Source organism: Macaca thibetana, chromosome 14, assembly GCF_024542745.1.
Source record: "Macaca thibetana thibetana isolate TM-01 chromosome 14, ASM2454274v1, whole genome shotgun sequence".
Taxonomy (NCBI): Eukaryota; Metazoa; Chordata; class Mammalia; order Primates; family Cercopithecidae; genus Macaca; species Macaca thibetana.
Genome location: NC_065591.1, coordinates 62,880,593 through 62,906,426, shown reverse-complemented (window position 1 = coordinate 62,906,426; position 25,834 = coordinate 62,880,593). Strand labels below are relative to the sequence as shown.

The window sequence follows — 25,834 nt, the reverse complement described above, 5'->3', positions numbered from 1 at the left end:
TGGTAATGGCAACTTGATTCACATGAGCTTTCTCTTTTTTAGTCATCTTAAGTCATGCTTAGGAAGAGCCCATCTATGTGTGATGCCACAGAAGGCATTCTGAACAAGTTAAGAGATGCTGTGCTTGTCTTATATTTCTGTTCTCTAAAGTAGATGCTTTGTGACCTAAATGCTTGAAAGGTCATGTATAAACAGGCAGACCTAGATGTTTGGGCCTGAACCTGAAAATGATTATTTCTACAGCAAATTTCCAAGAGAACTTGTAAAAGTCACCTTATGCTTGCAGTGTTTCTAATGGATTATGCTTGGCTATTTTAAGTTTCTTATGAGTGATTTTGTCCTTTCCTTTATAGGACTGGTCTTTGATGTGTCCAAATGAGTGTCCTGGTCTGGATGAGGTTTGGGGAGAAGAATTTGAGAAACTATATGAAAGGTATGGGAAAAATATAAAATAAAACAATAATGTTTTAATCATGGTTTCTCTTATTTCGGGGGTCCAAATATCAAAAGTACTTGTCAAGAATCTTTTGAAGCATCTAAGAGAAAAAGTGACTAATAATTTTGGTCATATTTGCTTCCTAACTCTTCACCAAAATTGAGTTGCGTCTTCTTCTTTCTTAAAACTTTGGAATGTATAAATAGGTTCTTGGGATTTTTAATTGATCCTTATAAAAATTAAGATGACTAGCAGGGTTATTATTTTGCTCTGTCATATAGTACTTTTGATAAGCTATGCTTTATATTGCATAAAGGAATCATGAGTGACTAGGATACATATGTCAATAGTTTATTAAAATTAAATAGGCCAGGTGCAGTGGCTCATATCTGTATTCTCAGTACTTTGGGAGGATGAGGCAGGTGGATCATTTGAGGTCAGGAGTTCAAGACCAGCCTGGCCAACATGGTGAAACCCATCTCTAGTAAAAATACAAAAATTAGCTGGGCGTGCTGCTGCACACCTGTAGTCCCAGCTACTTGGGAGGCTGAGGTAGGAGAATCGCTTGAACCCCAGAGGTGGAGGTTGCAGTGAGCTGAGATAGTGCCACTGCAAGCCAGCCTGGGCGACAGAGCGAAACTCTGTCTCAAAAAAGAAAAAAAAATTAGCACAATATTAAGAGATTTGGTTTCCTTAGTTTTTACTCCTTTTTATTATGAAAGATATTATTGGTTTAGTGGGATTGGGATCATTTGAAGGAGCCTAAAGCCTCATTTTCCTCTATGGCTTTAGCCAGAGTAAAATAAGTATCATATTCCTTTTTTACTTTAGCAAAACAGAAAAAATTTAAGAGCTTTCATAACTTTATATTTTAATGTCTTCAAGTTGTCTACAATAAATATATATCGTAGACATTGTAAATAAATATACAATAAATATAGAGAATATATATTAAATAATATCTGTGCCTTTCAGTTATGAGAAACAAGGTCGTGTCCGCAAAGTTGTAAAAGCTCAGCAGCTTTGGTATGCCATCATTGAGTCTCAAACAGAAACAGGCACCCCATATATGCTCTACAAAGATTCCTGTAATCGAAAGAGCAACCAGCAGAACCTGGGAACCATCAAATGCAGCAACCTGTGCACAGAAATAGTGGAGTACACCAGCAAAGATGAGGTAGGTAGAAAAAATTCTTCCTAGAGTACTAAGAAAAGAACCTTAGGCATTTCCTAGAGTACTAAGAGTACTTTTCTAGAGTACTAAGAAAAGAACCTTAGGAATTTGTGAATTCTTCACTTGAGGTAAGTGAAGGGAGTTTGCATAGTGGTAAGCAGAAGAATACTGTTAAAGGCAGAGAGCAAAGGAAGGAAAGGGTATGATCTGTGCCTATAAATGTTTTTTAGTCTAAGCCATGTGGGAAAGACACAGTTTTTTCTTATACACACATCATTGTAATAACATTTACTCAAGAAAAATAGAAATATACAGTTATGTTGGTTTAGGACACACACAAAAATGTGTTAGGATGTACATTCAGTTTAAAGTACGTAAGCCTTGAGCCTGGAAAGTGGAGGCTGCAGTGGGCTGAGATTGTGCCACTGTACTCCACCCTGGGTGACAAAGTGAGACCCTGTCTCAAAACAAACAAAAAGAAAAACAAAAACCAAAAACAGCAACAAAAAAAGTATGTAAGCTTATAAAGAGAGTCCTTTCAGTGAATGGTGAGATCCAATTCTAATCTCAAAGCCTGTAAAGAGACTTCACAGAAGAATCAAGGCTAGAAATGGGACATGGATTTGATGTTTTAAAAAAAAGTTTTAGAGAGGAGCTTTCCATTTGGAAAGAGTGGTCTGTATGATATGCCAGAGACAGGGCTGGGTTTTGTGCAGTGTGGCAAGTAAGTCTGTTTTGATGGTGCAAGTAGATTAATTATTGGAATATGGAGAAATGGCTATGGCTGGGAGAAGGGAGATAGAAGGTAGAAACTGACATGTCCCAGAGATAAGAAGCCCTTGTAGGTTTCTGACAGGAAAATAGTATCAAAATGTTAAAATGAAAACGATGGTTATGTCACTGATGGACATTTGGGTTGATTCCAAGACTTTGCTATTGTGAATAGTGCCGCAATAAACATACGTGTGCATGTGTCTTTATAGCAGCATAATTTATAATCCTTTGGGTATATACCCAGTAATGGGATGGCTGGGTCATATGGTACATCTAGTTCTAGATCCTTGAGGAATCGCCATACTGTTTTCCATAATGGTTGAACTAGTTTACAATCCCACCAACAGTGTAAAAGTGTTCCTATTTCTCCACATCCTCTCCAGCACCTGTTGTTTCCTGACTTTTTAATGATCGCCATTCTAACTGGTGTGAGATGGTATCTCATTGTGGTTTTGATTTGCAAATGTGGCACATATACACCATGGAATACTATGCAGCCATCAAAAAGGATGAGTTTGTGTCCTTTGTAGGGACATGGATGCAGCTGGAAACCATCAATCTTAGCAAACTATCACAAGAACAGAAAACCAAACACCGCATGTTCTCACTCATAGGTGGGAACTGAACAATGAGATCACTTGGACTCAGGAAGGGGAACATCACACACCGGGGCCTATCATGGGGAGGGGGGAGAGGGGAGGGATTGCATTGGGAGTTATACCTGATGTAAATGACGAGTTGATGGGTGCAGCACACCAACAAGGCACAAGTATACATATGTAACAAACCTGCACGTTATGCACATGTACCCTACAACTTAAAGTATAATAATAATAAATAAATTAAAAAAAAAAAAAAAGAAAACGATGGTTCTTGTGTCTGGTTACAGAGTGTCTTGCTGTGAGAAGAGGTTAGAGGTTAGCCTAGGGAGATGGTTGCAGTAATAGGATGACAGGCTGCTTTGATATTGGGTGTAAACTATGGAAATGAGGAAGGAGTAGATCCTCAATTCTAGGACCTTAAAAAAAAAAAGACAAATGAAAAGTCAGGAAGTAAATGGAAATTGAGTTAAATATACTGCTAAGGTACATTTTAATTCAAAATTTATTGTGCACCAGCTATATATAAAACACTGTGTTAAGTACTCTGAGAATATAAATAAATATGCTGTCCTCTGGAAACTTCTAATTTAGTTGGAAGAAATCGACATATATTGAAGTAACTATTATGCAAGATAGATTATATTATAGAGGCTAGACTGACATTTTAAAAATAAAAATCAGATAATGTCATTTGTCTGCACAAAACTACTCTTTGGCTTGCTAACCCACGCAGAATTCCTTTTTTTGAGGGAGTCAAGATTTCACTCTGTTGCCCAGGCTGGAGTGTGGCTCATTGCAACGTCAACAGAGTTCTTTCTTTTTGTAAATTGAGCTATAATTCATTCTTTTTAAAATGTACAATTCATGTTGTTGTGTGTGTGTGTGTGTGTGTGTTTATTTTTTGGGTGTATCTGCAAGTCTGTGCAACCATTACCACTATCTAATTGTAGTTTTTTTTTTTTTTTTTTTTTTTTTTTTTTTCTTTGAGACAGTCTCTGTCACCAGGCTGGAGTGTAGTGGCTTGATCTCGGCTCACTGCAATTTCCACCTCCTGGGTTCAAGCAATTCTCCTGCCTCAGCCTCCCAAGTAGCTGGGACTACAGGCGCGCGCCACTACGCCCAGCTAATTTTTGTATTTTTAGTAGGGACGAGGTTTCACCGTGTTGGCCAGGATGGTCTCAATCTCTTGACTTCATGATCCACCCCCCTCGGCCTCCCAAAGTGTTGGGATTACAGGCATGAGCCACCGTGACCAGCCTGTAGTACATTTTTATCACTCTAGATAATGAAACACTTTACCCATTAGCAGTCACTCCCTGTTCCCTTCTTCCCTCAGCCCTTGACAACCACTAATATATTTTCTGTCTCTAGATTTGTGGACATTCCATAGGAATGGAATCATATAATATGTGGCCTTTTGTGTCAGGCTTCTTTCACTGAACATATTCTTTTATTCGTGTTGTAGCATATATCAGTACTTCATTCCTTTCCATCCAGAGTTCTTAGAATGCCCTACAAGGTCCTACACAACTGGATAACCCACCTCATCTGTGGTTACTTTCTCCTTTGTTCACTCTGCTCCAACCTTATTGATTTTCTTGCTTTTTCTCAAACATGTCAAGCATGCTCCTACCTCAGAATTTTTGCTCTTTCTTCCCTCTTGAATGTTAAAATGCACCCCCTCTTCCCATAGCCACATGGTTTGCTTTCTAACCTGTTCAGTTCTTTGTTCATATGCAACGTTTTCAGTGAGGTCTTTCTTAACAACTCTGTTTAAAAATTACACCCCCTTCATCTTTATCCCAAGTACTCTCTGTCTTCTTTTCCTGCCTATTTTTCTCCCTGGTATTTATTAGACTTTTGTGATTCAAGCTGTATTTTAAAAATGGGTATTTGGCAACATGTGTAGAATGGAGTAGATGTGAAGGGCATCAAGAGTTCAATTGGGAAACTTTCAGTAGTCCAGGTGAGAGAATTTAAGACTTTGGCTTGGGATAGTCATAACCAAAATGGAAAAGAAAGTGTATTCATTCAGCATTATCAAGACTTACTGTGTGCCAGATGTGTTGCTAGTGCTAAAGATATAAATAAAATGATCCTTGTGTGAAGCTCACTACCTAGTGTAGTGGAGGAACACTACACTAGTGTAGTGGAAGAGCTTTTTCAGAAATCACAAATTGGAATCTTTTGTTGCTAAGGGCTTATCAGAATATCAGTGAAGGTGAGGTGGACATGTGTGCTTTGAAGAACTTTCTGCAGTGATGGAATTGTTCTGTATCTGATGGCTATTAAGCACTTGAAATATGACTAGTGCAACTGAGAAACTCAAATTTTATTTCATTTTAAACAGATACATGTAGCCAGTGGCTACCATATTGTAGGGGCACTTATCTACTGAATAATGAGATAGGTATATGTAAAAAGCTAATTATAACATAGTGTGATATATGTCTGGTAATAGAGCTGTGTACTGTGGAACACAGGATTCTCTCTCTATCTTATTTTGCTGATGCATGTTATCACTAACACATATGACTAGGTATTGAAGAAATAGAATCAGTGGGATTTAGAAATGGACTGATGAATGATGAAGAGGGAGAAGTCAAATATAAAAATTTAACATTTTATTGTCTTGAGAGTATTAGAGGCTCACATGGTGGTGTAGTTGACATAGGAAGTAGAAATAAAAATTGTGTGATTCTTGACCTGTTTTTTGCATTCCAGGTTGCTGTTTGTAATTTGGCTTCCCTGGCCCTGAATATGTATGTCACATCAGAACACACATATGACTTTAAGAAGTTGGCTGAAGTCACTAAAGTCGTTGTCCGAAACTTGAATAAAATTATTGATATAAACTACTATCCTGTACCAGAGGTATGAATATATTTCTCTGCTTATTGGTAATTATTGAAATCCAAATTGAAAGGAATCAATCATGATCTTCAAGTCATTATTTAAATGGTTGTCAGTAAAGTGGTTTGAGAAAAAGAGGTAGTCTGTCTCATTTAGTACAGAATGTTGATTTTCCTGTTCAGTAATATTTTCTCCTTTTCTTTAAAATCTGTTGACACAAAGGCATGCCTATCAAATAAACGTCATCGCCCCATTGGAATTGGGGTACAAGGTCTGGCAGATGCTTTTATCCTGATGAGATACCCTTTTGAGAGTGCAGAAGCCCAATTACTAAATAAGCAGATCTTTGAAACTATTTATTATGGCGCCCTGGAAGCCAGCTGTGACCTTGCCAAGGAGCAGGGCCCATACGAAACCTATGAGGGCTCTCCAGTTAGCAAAGGAGTAAGTATATGGATGAAATTGTTTTTGCCTGTGAGTACCTGTAGTGGGCTGAATGGTGACCCCACAAAAGGATATGTCCACCTCCTAATTCCTGGAACCTGTGAATTTCATTTTATTTGGTTCAAAAAAGGGTTTTTGCAGATGTAATGAAGAACCTTGAGATAAGGAGATTTACCTGGATTATCCAGGTGGGCCCTAAATCTAATGACAGTTGTCCTGCAAGAGACACAGAACGGGAAGCAACATGACTATGGAGGCAGAAATTGGAGTGTTACAACCACAAGCCTTGGAATGCTGATAGCCACTAGAAGTTATAAGAGGCAAGGAAAAGAATCTTTTCTAGTGCCTCTGGAGGGAGTGTGGCCCTCCCAACATGTTGATTTTGGGCTTCTGGTCTTCAGAACTATGAGAGAATACATTTTTGTTATTTTAAGTTATCAAGTTTTTAGTAATTTGTTGCACCAGCCATAGGAAACTTCAGTACCTTTGTCCTCTGGAGTAAAAAGGATACTCTGTTTTAATCTCTTATTTAGAACTAGTCATTGCTAAAATAATATAAGAGGGATGCTGCCAGTGTTTATTTTCTGTGGATTAAAACATGCATTCGTTATTTCACAGTTTCCAGACGTCAGGAGTCCAGACTTAGCTTAGCTGGGCCTTCTTTTCTGGGTCTGTGTTCAAGATGTTGGTAAGGGCTGTGGTCTCATCTGAGACACAGAGTTCTCTTCCAAGCTCACCTCGTTGTTGGCAAAATATATTTCAAGGATTCACGGCATCTTGCTTCTTTAAGGCCAGTGGGAGAGACCATCTCTCATTCCAAAGGGGCATACTCTAGTCTCTTTTTAGTGTTTCGCCTAATAAATCAGGTCCACATAGGATAATCTCCCCGCCACCCCTCCACCACCCCCCCCTTTTTTTTTTTTTTGAGACAGAGTTTCACTTTGTTACCCAGGATGGAGTGCGTGCTGTGATCTCAGATCACTGCAACCTCTGCTTCCCAGGTTGAAGCGATTCTGCTGTCTCAAGTCTCCCGAGTAGCTGAGATTACAGGCGTATTGCACCACGCCTGGCTAATTTTTGTATTTTTAGTAGAGACGGGGTTTTGCCACGTTGGCCAGGCTGGTCTTGAACTCTTGACCTCAAGTGATCTACCTGCCTTGGCCTCCCAGAATGCTGGGATTACAGGTATGAGTCACTGCTCCTGGCATAATCTTCCTTTTATTTAACTCAGAATCAGCTGATTTGCAACCTTAATTACATCTGCAGAAACCTTTCACCTTTGCCATAATCACTGGAGTGACATCCATCCTATTCTCAAGTCATGTCCATGCTCAAGTGGAGATTATAAATAGCCTGTGCACCAAGGTGTGGGAATCTGAGGAGCTGTGTTAGAATTCTGCCTTCACTGCCTTTATTATCAGTACTATGATTCTTTTCTATATAAAATGTTAATTTTATTTCTGACATTCCTGCTGGTATTAGAGGAAAATAGGTGTTTTTAGCTAAGTAAACAGATCAAGGGACAGATGAAGGCACTGAAGAAAGACAAGGTTAAAGTAACATTTTTACTGTAAAAAAACAGAATGTATCAGCCACATGCTTTTATGAATTTTAGGGTTTTCTGGTTTGTAGATATGATGTGGGATAATCAGTTTTCTTAGCCTGCTTCTGATCAATATGACTACATGGAATTTTGTACAGGAAAATCTCTGGAGCTTGTATTCCTCATAGAGGTCGATTAGAAGACAGCATTTGTTGGGATGTGGTGACATGGCAGCTAGTCTTTTTTTTTTTCATAGTTTTAACTTGCTGTAGAATAAATTTGAGTTGTGTATTCCTTAGATTCTTCAGTATGATATGTGGAATGTTACTCCTACAGACCTATGGGACTGGAACCTTCTCAAGGAGAACATTGCAAAGTAAGTGAAGAGATGTAAAGTAGCTTTGAAGGCAGAAGGGTTTAGGTTCACCTTCTGGATCTTCAGAAGTTAGATATGTCATTTTAACTTCTTAAACTCATTTATTACAAATGGGGCTAAAATGGCCTATCTCACAAAACTATTTGGGAAAAAACTTTGTAAGATAATCTATATATAGCAACCTGCAAGTTGCTTGGCACAATGAAAGCATTTCAGTACATGGTAGGAATTGCTATTATTAGTTGATCTTATTTTAGGAACTTAACACACCTAGATTAGGTAATTTTCTTTCTCATTAAGGCTTTTTTCCAACTATGCTTTTTTTTTTTTTAAATGTTTTTGATTCTTATTTATTTCACAATTTAGTTACATCGGCCATATAAATGGCTTTTGTTTGAATTGATTGTCATAGGAATAAGGGATTTTGTCATAGGAATAAGGGATTTTGGAAGAGTTTTTGGAGGGTAATGTGTTTTAACTATAGGAAAGAAAAGTTTTAAAATTGAGTTTTTGTAGACCTTTCAAATTAATAAGCATAATGGATTCGAAAGCAGGCAGAATGTTTTGCAGAGTGAATAACAAAGCAAATTGTTTTTGTTTTCTATCGTGATGACTTTGTCATTTATGGGTTAATGCATATGCAAAGTGATTAATATTTGGAGAATGAGGCAGTAGCTTTAAAATGCTCTTTAAAAAAAATAACTGTTTGCCTTAAAATTGTTAAATTAAAATTGTTTTCCTAGTCAAATAATAAATGTTAGAAAATTTAGGAAAACATAGATTTGGAAAGAGAAAATGAAAATTATACTAATACTGCCTCCCCCAGAAACCCTGTGTGCATCTTATCATCCTTTCGGTTTTCTTCCAAGAGTACACACACACTTCCAAGAGTGTATTTACATGGGAAATTCAACTTTTAAGAAAATGGACCTGTACTATATTTTTTTATATATATATATATTTTTCCCCCCTCAAAATACTATGGCCTAGTTTTTTATATACATGACTTTTTTTTTCTAATTTCAAAATTAGTATATGAACACAAATTTATTATTAATAAAGCTCAAATGCAGAAATAAAATAGAAAGTAAAAGCCCTTCTTCATACTTCTGCCAACCATTTGTCTCAGAAAACAAACCAAAAAAGTAACTTATTCTTTTTCCCAGAGATAAGCCTTGTTAATGGAGTGTATTTTTCTAGATCTTTTTCAGTACATTTGCGGATAGGTACACACACACGGTTTTGTCACATAAATGTGATGAAACTTGTATTCTGGGCTGGGCACCGTGGCTCACATCTGTAATCCCAGCACTTTGAGAGGCTGAGGTGGTCGGATCACTTGAGATCAGAAGTTCAAGACCAGCTTGGGCAACATGGCGAAACTTCGTCTCTATCAAAAATACAAAAATTAGCTGGGCATGGTGGCGCGTGCCTGTAATCCCAGCTACTCGGGAGGCTGAGGCATGAGAATCACTTGAACCTAGGAGGTGGAGATTACAGGGAGCCGACATTGTGCACTGTAGTCCAGCCTAGGTGACTGAGACTCTGTCTCAAAAAAAAAGACTTGATGTATTTGAGACTTGTTATTTAGTGATTTATTTTGGAGCTCTTTCTCTTTTAGTACATGTAGATCTACCTAATGTTTTTAATTATTACAGACAATTCCATAGTTTGAATATATCATATATGTATGACTTTTCACAACAGTTTCCTGTCTGTAGACAGATGGTGTTGCTATTTTACAGATGAGGCAGTAAAGACATGAAGATAGTTGGTGGTTTGCTTGATACCTCACTACAAAGTGACAGAGTAAGGTGGAGAAACACCCCCCAAAAAAAGTAAATGAAAAGATAATAAAAACTAAAAAGTAGAGAACCCAGTTGTATTAGTCAGTTCTCACACTGTTATAAAGAACTGCCTGAGACTGGGTAATTTATAAAGGAAAGAGGTTTAATTGACTCACAGTTCTGCAGGGTTGGGGAGGCCTCAGGAAACTTACAATCATAGCAGAAGGGAAGGCAAACAGGTCCTTCTTTAATATGGCGGCAAGTGAAGTACTGAATAAAGGGAGAAAAGCCCTCTATAAAACCAGATCTTGTGAGAACTCACTATCATGAGAACAGCATGAGGGTAACCTCCTCCGTGATTAAATTACCTCCCACCAGGTCCCTCCCATAACACGTGGGGATTATGGGAACTACAATTCAAGATGAGATTTGGGTGGGGACACAGCCAAACTATATCCAGTTGTACAGACTCCATCAGGATATGAGGCTGTATGCTAAGCATCTTATGAATCCATAGGTATAGAATGTAGGAAATACAGGCTCTTTGTGTTTTAAAAACTTGAGACTAAGAAGACAAGTAGTTAAGGTGTATGGAAAGGTACAAGTCAGAGAAAATGTTTGCAGAGCAGATATTTGTATTTGACATTTGTATTTGTGCCTGCCTGATCAGGAAAGATGTTTTAAAATTGGTATCAGTTAGGCTGAGCTTTGAAGGTGAGCTAGGGGCAGTTGGGAGATTTCTTAGTGTGTCAGATAGTATATTCTCTCTTAAGTACTCTTGGGCATTGATTTGTCAAAAGATGTTAACCTTCTTCCAGGAACTTATAATTGAAGAATATACTTTGAGCATAATTTCTTCCTGTTTACAGGATAATGGAGAATTACGGTGATATTTGTCTGATTCTGACCACTTTCTCATTATTATTTTTCCAGAAGGGGCCTAGCACAGTGATTTTATAGGCACTTAGAAAAGAATGAGGGTTGGATGAGCATACCCTAATACAGGTGGGGAGCGCTTCAACATCACTTTGAATGTTTCCCTAGGCAAGATAGTGTATCAAGTGTTATGATTCCTAAGTGCCACAGTCCAAGTGGCATAAATCATGGCATGATAAGGATTGCCAACAATAAAAATTATACTAATTCAGTTTAGGAGTCAGACATTTAAGAGGAGAGGGAGCTATAATAGCACCCATACTGTGGAATTGCCTGCCTGTAGTAGTTTAATTTGAAAGTCAACATGTGAGTTCAATGCATGTATGATGTTACATTTACATTTACTACATTTATCTATATTTACTACAGTGACTTAAAGTAACTACTTTCCTGGCAGATTGTAGCTTTGGGACTAGTACCTGATAATCTCCTTTTCTGTAGGTATGGTATAAGAAACAGTTTACTTATTGCCCCGATGCCTACAGCTTCCACTGCTCAGATCCTGGGGAATAATGAGTCCATTGAACCTTACACCAGCAACATCTATACTCGCAGAGTCTTGTCAGGAGAATTTCAGGTGAGCAGTTCACAACCAGCCCTACAGGGAGACTTTTTGAAAGCCTGATGTTGGGAGTAAATGCTCACTCGTGTTTAATTTGCCCATTTTCTTAGTTTGGGTGCAAAGCTTTGATAAAGAGAGTCATCTTCATCTCCAATATTATTATTTGTTATTAATATTTCAGCACAATAGGCATTTAATAAATAATCTATTGAAAAAATGAATTACTGAGGGTCAAGTATGAAAGTAAGTTGTTGATAGTAGAGTTAACATAATGTTTAATCATTATGTAATCATAGTGATGTATTGTATAACTTCCCCCAGATGCTTAAGTTAGGATACTCAAAATATGTAAAGAAGTATCATTTAAGGCAGTGGTTTTCAGACTTGGTTACCAATTAGAATTTATGGTGGGTGAGACCAGTGGTTTTGTTTCTTTGTTTTTAAGGTTCCCAGGTAATTCTTATGTGTAGCTAGGGTTTGAGAACCTCAATTTAAAAGACTATTTGTGAATTTCCAGATATCTTGAAATAAAGTTCTGTAAAGTTTGAGAAGGATACGTTTCTAATTTTTTTAACCTAAGTATTTATAGATTTACCCATCTTAGACGCTATTCTTTTCACTTTTGCAAATGCTGTATGTTTCTTTTTTAACTAAAATATTTTTTCGGCTTTATTAAGGTATAATTGACAATAAAAATTGTGTATAAATCCAAGATATACAGTATAATGATTTGATATGTGTATATATTATATAATGATTACCACACCACAATGTTTTTGTTGTTGATGATGTTGTTTTTGAGAAAGTGTCTCACTTTGTCACCCAGGCTGGAGTGCAGTGGTGTGATCTTGGCTCACTGCAACCTCTGCCTCCCGGGTTCAAGCAATTCCCATGCCTCAGCCTCCCAAGTAGCTGGGATTACAGGCGTGCTGCGCCACCATGCCTGGCTAATTATATTGTTTCTTGAATAACAGATGTCAAGATCTTAAAGGAATATAGCTTTTGTGTGGTGGCATTGATGTCTCATTTTTATAAAAATAGAATTTACCAAGCAATCTAGCATTAAATAATTCTTAAGTGATTTTAGTTTAAGCTTCAAAGCTGTAGTCTTTTCTAAGCTGTCACTGTTGTTTATTTCTTCATATATTTTCTGCTTTTCCATTCAGATTGTAAATCCTCACTTATTGAAAGATCTTACTGAGCGGGGCCTATGGCATGAAGAGATGAAAAACCAGATTATTGCATGCAATGGCTCTATTCAGGTATAGAATGAAAATGAAATGTGCTCTGCAGGGGCTGAGTTGGACATTGTGGTACCTCCTCACTCATGCCAGACAATGGAGAAAATAACTTCATTGTGTTCATCTAGGCTTTGCTTATGTAGCTGTGTTCACCTCTTCATTGTTGTGCTAGGATTGTACACATCTTTACATAGCCCTTACCATCTTGTTTTTATGCAATAATATAAAATAGTAGTACTCAATTTTTCTGCATCTTAGAATCAATTGGGGAACTTTTAAAATTCTGAAGCTTAGGTTGCATTCTTTACCAATTAAATGTTTAGGAGCAGGAGCCAGACATCAATTTTTTTTTTTTTTGAGACAAAGTCTCTGTTGCCCAGGCTGGAGTGCAGTGGTGGGATCATGGCTCACTACAACCTCTGCTTCCTGGGTTCAAACGATTCTCCTGCCTTAGCCTCCCAAGTAGCTGGGATTACAGGTGCCTGCCACCATGCCCGGCTGATTTTTATAGTTTTAGTAGAGACGGGGTTTCACCATGTTGGCCAGGCTCCTGACCTCAGGTGATCCGCCTGCCTTGGCCTCCCAGAGTGCTAGGATTACATGCATGAGCCACCGTGCCTGGTCTCAGACATTAATACTTTTTAAAGATTCTTTTGGTGATTCCAAAGTACATCAAAATTTGGGGGATCATCGATAGACTGAAATTAAGAGAGTCAAGCTTACTTAAAAATCATGGTTGAGGACTGATAGTCCAAAAGACAGAGTCACAAATAGTGTAAATATTTGCAACTAAGAGTCAAGAGGCATTTATTTGCAGATAGAGGTGTCTGGCTAAATGTTGGTCTGCTTAGCAACACAGATGATGAGTCCTATAACAGTTCCATATTTGATGACAGAAATTAGCATTAGCTAGTCTGTGTGTTTTAATGAAAGTTAACCCTAGACCTAAGAAAACCTGATTTATTTGGATTCCAAAGGGAGTTTGGAATCCTAGCTTATTTAAAGGGTTTTATCTCATTGCTTACCTTGATCCCTGTGAATTACAGCCCTTGGTTTTTGTGTTTTCTGCAAAACTCAAGGGTCATTTATTGCTGCTTAGCTCTGACTTTTCCTTTCTTTAAGTGCCTCTAGAAGAATGAATGTTTGGGTCATAAACCAATTTTTAATTCTCAAAAACAGATATATTGGAAATCAAAAACCAACAAAAAAGGGATGCTGAAATTACTGTCACCAGATTGATATTTGGTTGGTTAGATGGGGTTTTGTTCAACTTCCTAAATAGTCTTGGTAAACTTGATAAGGATCATATCATATGATACTGAATAGTAAGGTCAGATCTGGAAGGAAGTAAAACCAGGGTCAAACCTTGTGTCACTATTAATTACACACTGCTTTCTTTAACTGGAGTAAAGTAAACATTTGGTTTTCTTTCTTTAGAGCATACCAGAAATTCCTGATGACCTGAAGCAACTTTATAAAACTGTGTGGGAAATCTCTCAGAAAACCGTTCTCAAGATGGCAGCTGAGAGAGGTGCTTTCATTGATCAAAGCCAATCTTTGAATATCCACATTGCTGAGCCTAACTATGGCAAACTCACTAGTATGCACTTCTACGGCTGGAAGCAGGTTGGTAGAGAATATCAAGGAGGACTTAATTGCCAGCTTGAGATATTTTGGCATTGGAATGATTTTATGTTCTAGCCACCCATTAAATATTATCACCTAGAAGTTCTTTAAGTTCAAATCCAGAATATTAAAACCAGCCGATGGTTTTTGTACCAGATCAAGGTCTTGCCTTGGATTTTCTTGTTTCTGTTAGGTTTATTTCCTTCTTAGGTTTGAAAACTTGGAGTTACCTGTGATCCTTTCCTTCCTTTACTCTCTGTATAATTACCAAGTTATGTTGACTGTTCCTTTGTATTATTTCTTAAATATCTTCCTTCCTTTTCTGCTGCTGTTATTCTAAACTGACCTTATTCCTTCTAATATCTCTGCTCCCAGCCATTTTGTGTGCATTACCACCATTCCTCAAATAAAACTTTGCACACCTCAACCCACTATTCGAAAACATCCATTGTTTTCTCACTTTATAAAGTGAAAGCCAGATTACTTAGCCTAGTCATTGCCAGCTGTAAAGTCGGTAATTTTAGATTATGTTCTTATTCCCTGATAATGTATTGGGTATTTAAGTAGAATTATAAATTTGTTTTTTAATTTAACATTTATTGAACATCCAGTAGGTGCCAGCACTGAGGATACTGAATAGAAGATGATGATCTTTATCTTTGAAGTCTTTTAGTCTGTTGTTATACAGAGACACAGTCTAGCTCTCTAAATAGTTATAACCTAAGGCAGACATGTTGTCTTGGGCAAACTTGGAAGTCATATACATAAAAACAAAGACAAAAGAATAAAAATGTTTGACCTTTCCAAAGAGATAAGCCTGTTTTAGGGGTGAAAAGAACAGGGTATTTCTATCTGACTCGCAAAGCATTTTTGAGAGTACTCCTAGAGGAGATAGAATTCCAAGTTTAAAAAAGGTTTGATCTGGTTCATGGGAATGTGTTTTATTTTATGTCTGTCTGTCTGTAAGTATGTATGTATATATGTATGTATTTTGAGACAGAGACTCACTCTGTTGCCCAGGCTGGCGTACAGTGGCGTGATCTCGGCTCACTGCAACCTCTGTCCTGGGTTCAAGCGATTCTCATGTCTTAGCCTCCTGAGTAGCTGGGATCACAGGCGTGTGCTACCACGCCCAGCTAATTTTTGTATTTTTAATAGAGATGGGGTTTTGCCATATTGGCCAGGCTGGTCTCAAGCAATTCACCTGCCTCGGCCTCCCAAAGTGCTAGGATTACAGGTGTTAGTCACTGCGCCTGGCCAGGAATGCATTTTATTTTATTTTATTTTAATATTATTATTTTATTTTATTTTATATTTTTTTAGACAGAGTCTTGCTCTGTTGCCCAGGCTGGAGTACAGTGGTACAATCTTGGCTCACTGCAACCTCAGCCTCCTAAGTAGCTGAAATTTACAGGCATGCAATACCCCTCTTGGGTAATTTTTTATTTTTAGTAGAGATGGGGTTTCACCATATTGGCCAGGCTGGTCTCAAACTCCTGACCTCAAGTGATCCACCCACATTGGCCTCCCAAAGTGCTGGGATTACAGGTGTGAGCCACAGCGCCCAGCCAGGAATGTCTAGTATTCTCACAGAGTTTCTCCTAATCATTGTCTTTACTTTCCTTATAGGGTTTGAAGACTGGGATGTATTATTTAAGGACAAGACCAGCGGCTAATCCAATCCAGTTCACTCTAAATAAGGAGAAGCTAAAAGATAAGGAAAAGATATCAAAGGAGGAAGAAGAGAAGGAGAGGAACACAGCAGCCATGGTGTGCTCTTTGGAGAATAGAGATGAATGTCTGATGTGTGGATCCTGAGGAAAGGCTTGGAAGAGACCAGCAAGTCTTCAGTAGCCAAACTACTTCTTGAGCATAGATAGGTGTAGTGGATTTTGCTTGAGGTGGTAAGGCTTTGCTGGACCCTGTTGCAGGCAAAAGGAATAATTGATTTAAAGTACTGTTACGATGATAATGATTTTTTTTTTTAAACTCATATATTGGAATTTTCACCAAAATGATGCTTTTGAAAAAAAGAAAAAAAAAACAGATATATTGGGAATCAAAGTAGAAGTTTTAGGAATGCAATAAGTCTTCTTGCATACAGGGAGTGATTAAGTAAAGTTTCATCACCCCTTTAGCACTGATTTTCTGATGACTTCAGTTTTGTTAAGGAGATTTAGTTTTACTGCTTTGACTGGTGGGTCTCTAGAAGCAAAACTGAGTGATAACTCTTGAGAAGTACTGATAGGACCTTTATTTGGATATGGTCCTATAGGTTATTCTGAAATAAAGCTAAACATTTCTAAGTGATTGTATGAGATTAATTTTGTCGTTTACTTTCATAAAAAAGTCAAATTTGAAAAAAAATTTTCTGTTCTTTGAGAATTCGGGGAGGAAATTATGCCTTTTTCTTTTTCTTTTTCTTGTAGTGAAATATACATAACATACAATTTACCATTTTACCTATGTTTAAACATACAATTCAGTGACTTAAGCACATTCACAGTGTTATACTACCATCACCACTATTTGTTTCCCGAACTTCATCATCCCAAACAGAAACTCTGTATCAATAAGAACCTTAACTCCTCATTTCCCTGCCCCTAAGTCCCTGGTGACTTCTATTCTACTTTCTGTCTCTATGAATATGCCTATTCTAGGTACCTCATATAAATGGAATACATGTCTGGCTTATTTCATTTAGCATAATGTTTTCACAGTTTATAGCATGTATCCAAATTTCATTCTTTATGTATGCCACACTTTTTTTTTTTTTTTTTTGAGACAGTCTTGCTCTGTCATCCAGGCTGTACGATCTTGGCTTGGCTCACTACAGCGTCTACATCCTGGGTTCAACTGATAAGTGATTCTTGTGTCTCAGCTTCCCAAGTAGCTGGGACTATAGGTGCATGCCACCATGCCAGGATAATTTTTGTATTTTTGGTAGAGACAGGGTTTCACCATGTTGGCCAGGCTGGTCTCAGAGGATCTACTTGACTCAGCCTCCCAAAGTGCTGGAATTACATGCATGAGTCTCCACACCTAGGCTACCACACTTTGTTAATCCACTTATCTTTTGATGGACATTTGGGTTCTTTCCTCCTTTTAAGGAATTTTGACTAATGCTGTTGTGAACACTGGCTTAAAAGTATCTATTGAGTTCCTGCTTTCAATTCGTTTGGGTATGTATACAGGGGTATACGTGGGTATGTGTGGGTATGTATACAGTTGCTGGAAATTATGGTAATTCTATCTTTAACTTTTTGAGGAACTACCAAACTTTTCCATAGCAGCTACATTATTTTACATTTCCACCAGCAATACAATAGGGTACCATTTTCTCCACATCTTCACCAACACTTATTTTTTATATTTTTGTTTTTGTTTTGTTTTGTTTTTTGAGACAAGGTCTTGCTCTGTTGCCCAGGCTGGAGTGCAGTGGTACCATCATAGCTCACTGCAGCCTCAATCTCCTGGGCGCAAACAATCCTCCCATCTCAGCCCCTCAAAGTCTTGGGGTTACAGGTGTGAGTCACCACACCCAGCTCATATTTTTTATAATAGCCATCTTAGTGACTTGACAATTTCATTATAATGTGTCTTGGTGTGGGTCTCTGAGTTTATCTTTATCCTACTTGGGACTTACTGGGCTTACTGGATTTGTAGATTCACGTCTTTTGTTAAATTTGGGTTGTTTTTGGCCATTATTTAGATAATTTTTCTTCCCCTTTCTCTCTCCTTATAGGGACTTCCATAGTGCATCTATTGGTCAACTTCATGGTCTTCCATAGGTCTGTTAGGCGTTATTTACTTTTCTTTATTTTTTCTTTCTATTCCCAGACTTGATAATTTCAGTGTCCTATCTTCCAGTTTTCTGATTCTCTCTTCTTCCTGCTCAAATCTATTGTGCTCCTCTAGTGAATTTTTCATTTCAGTTATTCTTTCAACTCCAGAATTTTTATTCTTCTTTGTAATTTTTGTCTCTGTTGATATTCTGATTTTGTTAATAATTGTTTTTCTGATTTCCTTTATTTATTTGTTCATCTTTTCCTTTAGCTCTTTGAGTATATTTAATACAGTTGTTTTAATGTCTTTGTTGAGTAAATCCAATGTCTTGGCTTTCTCAGGGATGGTGTCTGTCATTTTTTCTTGTTACTTTGAATGGGCCATGTTTTCTTTCTTTTATTTTGTATGCCTTGTGATTTTTGTTGTTGAAATTGACTATTATAATGAGGTAACTCCAGTAATCAGATTCTTCTACTCCAGAGCTTACTGTTTTTTGTTTCATTGCTATGTTGAAGATTGTAGTATTCCATTTGAGACATTTCCAAACTTTTTTTTTAAGACAGTGTCTCGCTGTGTCACCCAGGCCAGAATGCAGTGGTGTGATCTCGGCTAACCGCATCCTCTGCCTCTGGATTCAGGCAATTCTTATGCCTTAGTCCCCAGAGTAGCTGAGATTACAGGTGTGCACCGTCATGTCTGGCTATTTGTTGTGTTTTTAGTAGAAATGGGGTTTCACTATGTTGGCCAGGCTGGTGTTGAACTCTTGGCCTCAACTGATCCACCCACCTCAGCCCCCTAAAGAGCTGGCATTACAAGTGTGAGCCACAGTGCCCAGCCCAAACTAATTTTGCAGAGACTATTCTTTATCACGTATGATCGCCAAAGTCTTTGTTCCTTTAGTGCATGTTCAGTTAATGTTTTGACAGAGATATATGTATACCTTCAAACCTTTTTGTCAAACTAATAAGATTGGCTGCTTGCTCTTAATTGCACTGGGTAAATTGGAGAAAGAAAAGGATGACTTCAGGGATTTGAATTCTCAACTTAAGTACTAGACCTGAACATTTGTCTGTCTGATTTGAAAGAAACTTTACCTTCTGTAGCTGCAGAATTGAGATTTCTGAAACCAAACCCAGAATCTCATTTTGCAAGTGCCTGAGTTACAATGCAAATTGAATTCCCAGCCTTGCAGGGTACCTTTGCTACTAAAGTGAGGATATTGACTGGGAATGAATGGGATCATGAAAATTGGAATGATGACTCATGGGAAGATCCTGATGAAGCTGGTAATATTGAATCTCTAAATTCTGATGAGTCTTCATTGCCAGTAGAAGCAGAGATAACTGATTTACCCAATCGGATTATATCTAATTGACATTAACTGCTTTCCCTGAGGAAACTAATGTCTTCCTCTGAGATAATTGCCTTACAGGACTCTGCTGATTGTCCTCAGGACCCACCCTGACCACCCCTCTTTCCTTCTAAACCTGTAACTAGATCCAAGTCCCAGCAGGCCCCAAAGGTGAGGTACTAAGTGAGATATAGGAGGTGTGCTACACTCAAAAAGAACTACATGACTCTTCCCATTTGAGAATATGTGTGGAAATGGATATTAGGGTACGTAATAATGGTGGAAGGAACATAAAGTTGGATCAGGCAGTGTTTATTGATAGGGGCCCACAAAGCAGAGATTTTGGATTTAATATTGCAGCATGGCGGATCAAAAAGATCCTGCTCTAGCTGGTTGGTTGCTTGGTTGAAACATGAACCAAAATTTGCCCTAAATGAAGTTGAAATGCCAGTCCTGCCTTGGTATACTATAGAGGAAGTAGTTCAAATGGTTACTGTAATGGACAGCAGAGTTAAAGCAGCAATCAGAATTGTTTGACTAGGCCAGACGCAGTGGCTCACACCTGTAATCCCAGCACTTTGGGAAGCCAAGGTGGGCAGATCACTTGAGGCCAAGAGTTTGAAATCAGCCTGGCCAACATGGTGAAAGCCTGTCTCTACCAAAAATACAAAAATTAACCTGGTGTGGTGGTGCGCATCTGTAGTCCCAGCTACTTGGGAGGCTGAGGCAGGAGAATTGCTTGAACCCAGGAGGCAGAGGCTTCAGTGAGCTGAGATGGTGCCACTGCACTCCAGCCTAGGTGACAGAGCAAGACTCTGTCTCCAAAAACAAACAAACAAACAAAACACAAAAAAACAAGTCTGACTCACAGAGATATGGTTTGGCTAGGTGATCATGGAATTCCTCGAGGTGAAATACGTGGGGAATCTATTAAATTCTAACTTGATCTATATAAGCAGAAGAGTTTTAGGTTAAGTGAACAAATCTAATTTGAATAATAAAACCAGAATTATGGCCCCTCTATCAATTCCCAGATTTGAACTGGTTTACAGACCCAGAACCCCTCAAATGAAAGGGAGACCAAGTCCCCTTGAGGAAGGATCCCACTGCACTGTCAAAGATATATACTGTTAAATCTTTCTCCCAGCCTTTCCCAGAAAGATCTATGGCCTTTTACTAGTAACTACATTGGGAAAAAGATAATCAAACCTTTTGAAGATTACTGGACACAGACTCTAAGCTGACACTAGTTCCAGGTAACTAAAATGTCACTGTGGTCTTCCAATTGGAGTAGGAGCTTATGGAGATCAGGTGATCAATGGAGTTTTAGCTCCAGTCTGTCTCACAGTGGCTCCAGGGATCCCTGAAACCATCCTGTGGTTATTTCACTATGCAGTTTGGGAATGCATAATTGGAATAGATACACTCAGACACAGAGAACCAACCATATTGGTTCTCTGACTTGAGTGAGGGCTATAATAGTGGGAAAGTTCAAGTGGAAGCCACTAGAACTGCCTCTACCTAGGAAAATGATAAACCAAAATCAATATTGCATTCCTGGAAGGATGCCAGAAATTAGTGCCACCATCAAGGTCTTAAAGTATGCAGAAATAATTTCCACTCCATCCCTATTCAACTCACCTGTCTGGCCTTTGCAGAAGATATGGATTTTGGAGAAAGAATAGATTATCATAAGCTTAACTGGGTGATGACTCCAACCAGAGGCAGTTCTATTGCTTGAGCAAATTAACACATATCCTCGTACCTGGTATGCAGCTATTGATCTGGCAAATGCTTTTTTCTTCATACCCCTTAGTAAAGACTACCTGAAACAAGTTTGTTTTCAGCCAGCAAGACCAGCAATACACCTTCACTGTCCTGCCTCATGGGTATATAAACTCTCCAAACCTACATCATAGTTTAGTTTACAGGATTTTGATCAGCTTTCTGTTCCACAAGAGATCACTCTGGTCCAATACATTGGTGACATTATATCAATTGGACCTGTGAGCAAGAAGTAGTGACTACTCTAGACTCATTGGTAGAATACTTGCATGTCAGAAGGTGGGAAATCTCACTAAAATTCAGGACCACCTTCTACATAGGACAATTTCTAGGCATCTAGTGTGAGGCATTTCGAGATACCCTTTCTAAGGTGAAGGATAAGTTGTTGCATCTGACCCTCCTACAAGCAAGAAAGAGGCATGATACTTAGTGTACCTCTTTGAGTCTTGGAGGTAAAAAATGGTAACCATTTCCAGCTTGGTTATGGCAATCGAGTGCCTCCATATGCCACTCTGAAATCTAATTACTCCCATTGAATTTAGGTTTCATTTGGAGCAGCACACTGGGGCATGCTACTCCATCCTGTTTACCAAAAGCTGCTAGTTCTGGGGCCCAGAACAAGAGATAGCACTGCCACAGGTCCAGGCTGCCAGGGAAGTTTCTCTGCTACTTGGGCCATCTGATCCCTCAGATCCAGTGGTGCTTGAAGTGGCCATGGCAGATAGAGATGCTTATTGGAGCCTTTGGCAGACCCCTGTAAGTGAATCACAGGACAGGTGCTTAGGATTTTGGATCAAAGCCCTGCCATCATCCCCTGTGCATAACTACTCTCCTTTTGAGAAACAGCTTTTGGTTTGCCTTAGTAGAGACTGAACACTTAACCATGCACCACAACATTACCATGTGACTTGAGCTGGCTGTTGTCTGATTCAACTTGCCATAAAGCTGAGCATGCACAGCAGCAGTCCATCATCAAATGGAAGTGATATATACAAAATCAGTATCAAGCAAACCCTGAAGGCACAAGTGACCATGAAGAAGTGACCCAAAAGCCTGAGGTCTCCAATTCTGCTACACTGCCTTTTCTTCCTCAGCCTATACCTATGGCCTCATGGGGAGTTCCCTATGATCAACTGACAGAGGAAGAGAAAACTCAGGCTTGTTTAGTAGATGATTCTGTGCAGTGTGCAGGCACCACAGCCCTTTTCTGGAACATTACCTGAACACTCTTCCCTTCCGTAAATGATGAGGAGCTGTGGGAGTTGTTTTTTGTTATTGTTGTTTTTTAATTTTGAGACAGAGTCTCGCTCTGTTGCCCAGGCTGGAGTGCAGTGGCTCGATCTTGGCTCACTGCAGCCTCTGCCTCCTGGGTTCAAGTGATTCTCCTGCCTCAGCCTTCCAAGTAGCCAGGACTACAGGCACACGCTACCACACCGGGTTAATTTTTGTATTTTTGGTAGAGACGGGCTTTCGCCATGTTGGCCAGGCTGATCTCAAACTCCTGGCCTCAAGTGATCTGCCTGCCTTGGCCTCCCAAAGTGCTGGGATTACAGGTGTGAGCCACTGTGTCCAGCCAGAGCTGTAGAAGTCTTTTAAGCAGGAGTTAGCTTTTAGGTAGATCACATTGGCTGTCAAGGGAAGAATGGCCTAACTAGAGCTTTGGTTCCAACTTGGATCTGGATCCCAGATCAGGGCTTAGTCTGGTCTTTGGGTCAGACTTGGGCTCCAGTGCAGGACCCTATCTGTGTGCCTGAGGTCAGCATGGAGGCCTCAAAATCTGATCTGTGTGTTTGGTTGAGTTTGGATTCCCCAGGGTAGAGTCTACTCTGGTCTTTGGGTCAGACTGGGACCCTGAAGAAGGTGGTCTGGGTGTATAACAGACTGGGGACCCTTGGGCAGGACCTGACCTATTTGTGTGGGTTAGACTGGACATCACAGGGTAAACCTGACCTGTGTGCCTGTACAGCTGTGGGATCTCAGGAAACCTGTGTTTGGGACTGACTGGACTCTAGAACCCAGCCTGCTACCTGAATTAGACTGGAAGCCTCAGGCTGACCTGTGTATTAGGTCAGAATAAACTTCATGTCAAGCTTAGGCTATGTTTGGGAGAGACTGGGCCCTAGGGAAGTGCCTGTCTGTTTATTTGTTTCAGACTAGATGTTTAGGGCAGGCAGGTTGTGGTCTGTGTATGACTTGCTCTATAAGACTCCCTTAGTGAAGCCCCATACATCTAGATATTAGTTGGGACTTTCTCAGGATTTGGGAGAAAGAGGACGGAGAAAATAAACTAAGAAGGATAGATAGGTAAATGCAATTTTATTACTGGGTATGAAAGCAAAGAACATTCTAAGAATTTAACAAGCAACAGTTGACCAAGAGGGAACCTATTGTTGAGCCCATAATCTGCTGAGGAAATTTGAGCCTGTCCCTGAGTACTGCCTGCTTATCTCTTCTCAGAGATCATAGCCTCAACTTCCCAAGTTAGTAAAGTCCTCTCACCCTGGCAGTTTCCACTCTCATGTTCTGCAGCCTCTTTGGCTTCTCCCCAGCCTTCTAAGCTGTTTCCTTTCCACAGAGCATCTTTCCTCCATGTTGCTGGATCTCCCTAGTACTCACGATGTAAATGACAGGATTCAAGGCCCCTGGAAGCAGCAAGTATATGGCACTGAGTAGATTCTGGACATCCTGGGACACAGTCTTGGCTACTCAGAAGATGATGGAAGTGGAAAGACCAGAGAGGTAGATGGTGAGGATGACCAATAAGTGGGAGCCACACATGTGTAAGGCCTTGGCTTGGGCTCCCCAAGAAGAGATCCGGAAGGCAGCATAGATGATGTAGGTGTAGGAGGTCCCCAGCAGGGCCAGATCAGAGGTTACAGTGACCAACCACATAGCCAGCCCCAGCCAGTTGAAGGTCAGGTCTCCACAAGCTATGCTCAGCAGTGCAATGTACTCACAGGTGAAGTGTCGAATCACTGCTGTCCAGCAGAATCGGTCTTTTGCAGTTAGCACCACCAAGGGTACTGCCACTCCCAGGCTCTATGTCAAGGCAAGAATGGCCAGCAGTCCCAGCAGCTGGGAGGTCATCAGGTCAGAATAGCAGAGTGGGTGGCAGATGGCCACGTAGCAGTTCAGGGCCATGGCCAGAGGAGGTTGTAGTCCAGGAGGAAGGTGAAGTAGATAAAGAACACCTGGGCCAGGCAGCCATGCAGCGATATGGGGTTAGCATAATGCACAAAGCCCTCCAGCATTTTAGGCATCATGGCTGTGGCAGCACAAATGTTGACAGCCAGGAGCAGAGTGATGAGCATATACATAGGCTGATGCAGATGTTGCTGGGCAACCACCATGTGGATGACCAGGGCTTTGACAGAGATGATGGTCACATAGAGGAAGACAAGAGGCAGGACCAGGAGGGGCCACCACTCTCGTAGTCCAGAGAAACCCACCAGGAAGAAGTTGGTGTAGCAGATGTTGAAGGTGCTTGTATTTCCATCCTCACCCATTAGCTTTGGCCCTGGGCTGGCCAGCTAATGGGTGAGGATGGAAATACAAGCACCTTCAGCTGGAGTGGGGATCAGAGACTGTTAGAACAAAATGGTCAGTTTAAAAAGCCTATTTCTGTTGTAGACCCTGAGGAATTTGTGATGAAAGCCCACTTCTTCATGTATGTATTCCTTTGGGGCACAGAGAAGTACTAAGCCAGGTATTGTGGGAACTACACAGTTGAACAAGACAATCCTTGTCCCCAGGGAGCTCTTGGCCTTATGTGTGTGAAATGTAAACTTACAAGATACTTGTTTACTTGTGATGTTCCAGATATTTACTGAGTAAAAGATTAGGAGGAGAAGTAGGTGTAGTATATACAGGGGAAAAAGTGACAGCCAGAGACAATACAAGAAAGGTTAAGAGAAAAGATTCTTGATTCAGAGGAAGTATTTGAAGAATCTTTGACCCAAGGAGACTGGGAAAGCCCAAGTGGGGCTTAACAGGGAGAGAAGAACCAGCTGGGAATGATGGCATCACTTGTGTGCTTGGGACACACTGTGGCAAGGAGAGATGGAAGTTGCTGAGGAAGAATTCTGGTCTTCCTGGATCACAAGAAACAGGCTGCAGAGACTGCTTCCTTCCTAAGTCCTTGCAGATTGGCTGTGGTGCCTCCTGCCTGGCCTTGTCCTCAGTGTCATGGATGATGAGTTTGCTTTCCTTTCAGAATGTAAGTTCCAGGAGGGCAGGGATAATAGCAAGCTTCTGGTGGGTTCACTGGAGCTTCAAGCACAGAGCCACCATAGAGGCGCAGGACAGGCTTGAGAATTGCTTGTTGAGTAGGTGCATGAGGAAAGGAAGAAGACAGTAGGAGGCTGAACATTTAATTGGGATCTTACAGCAGTCGTTTCAAAGCTTTGGCCAGGACTCTTCTTCTACATACCTGATACTCCACAAACAAGGCAGCATTCAACAGGCTTCAAGCTTTTTTTTTTATTTATTATTTTATTTTTTATTTTTTTTAAAGAGATAGGGTCTCGCTTTTTGCCCAGGCTGTTTTTGAACTCCTGGG

The 25,834-nt window shown here is 39.7% G+C and overlaps 2 protein-coding genes and 1 pseudogene across 3 annotated transcripts in view; 1 reads left to right on the top strand and 2 right to left on the bottom strand.

The window, feature by feature from the left end:
- Positions 1-16,664, top strand: part of RRM1 (ribonucleotide reductase catalytic subunit M1) — a 46,887-nt gene extending 30,223 nt beyond the window's left edge. For both annotated transcript variants that reach the window (XM_050756130.1, XM_050756132.1), the window contains 9 exons: positions 354-433; positions 1,412-1,613; positions 5,711-5,860; positions 6,062-6,283; positions 8,126-8,202; positions 11,367-11,502; positions 12,654-12,749; positions 14,166-14,354; positions 15,984-16,664. In XM_050756130.1, the coding sequence (XP_050612087.1) occupies positions 354-433; positions 1,412-1,613; positions 5,711-5,860; positions 6,062-6,283; positions 8,126-8,202; positions 11,367-11,502; positions 12,654-12,749; positions 14,166-14,354; positions 15,984-16,172 (1,341 nt within the window). In that variant the 3' untranslated portion in view covers positions 16,173-16,664. The remainder of the gene's footprint in view (positions 1-353; positions 434-1,411; positions 1,614-5,710; positions 5,861-6,061; positions 6,284-8,125; positions 8,203-11,366; positions 11,503-12,653; positions 12,750-14,165; positions 14,355-15,983) is intronic.
- RHOG (ras homolog family member G) overlaps positions 1-25,834 on the bottom strand; it is a 1,041,648-nt gene that overhangs the window by 280,306 nt on the left and 735,508 nt on the right. The window lies entirely within an intron of this gene.
- On the bottom strand, positions 23,829-24,782 carry LOC126935139 (olfactory receptor 52B2-like; annotated as a pseudogene).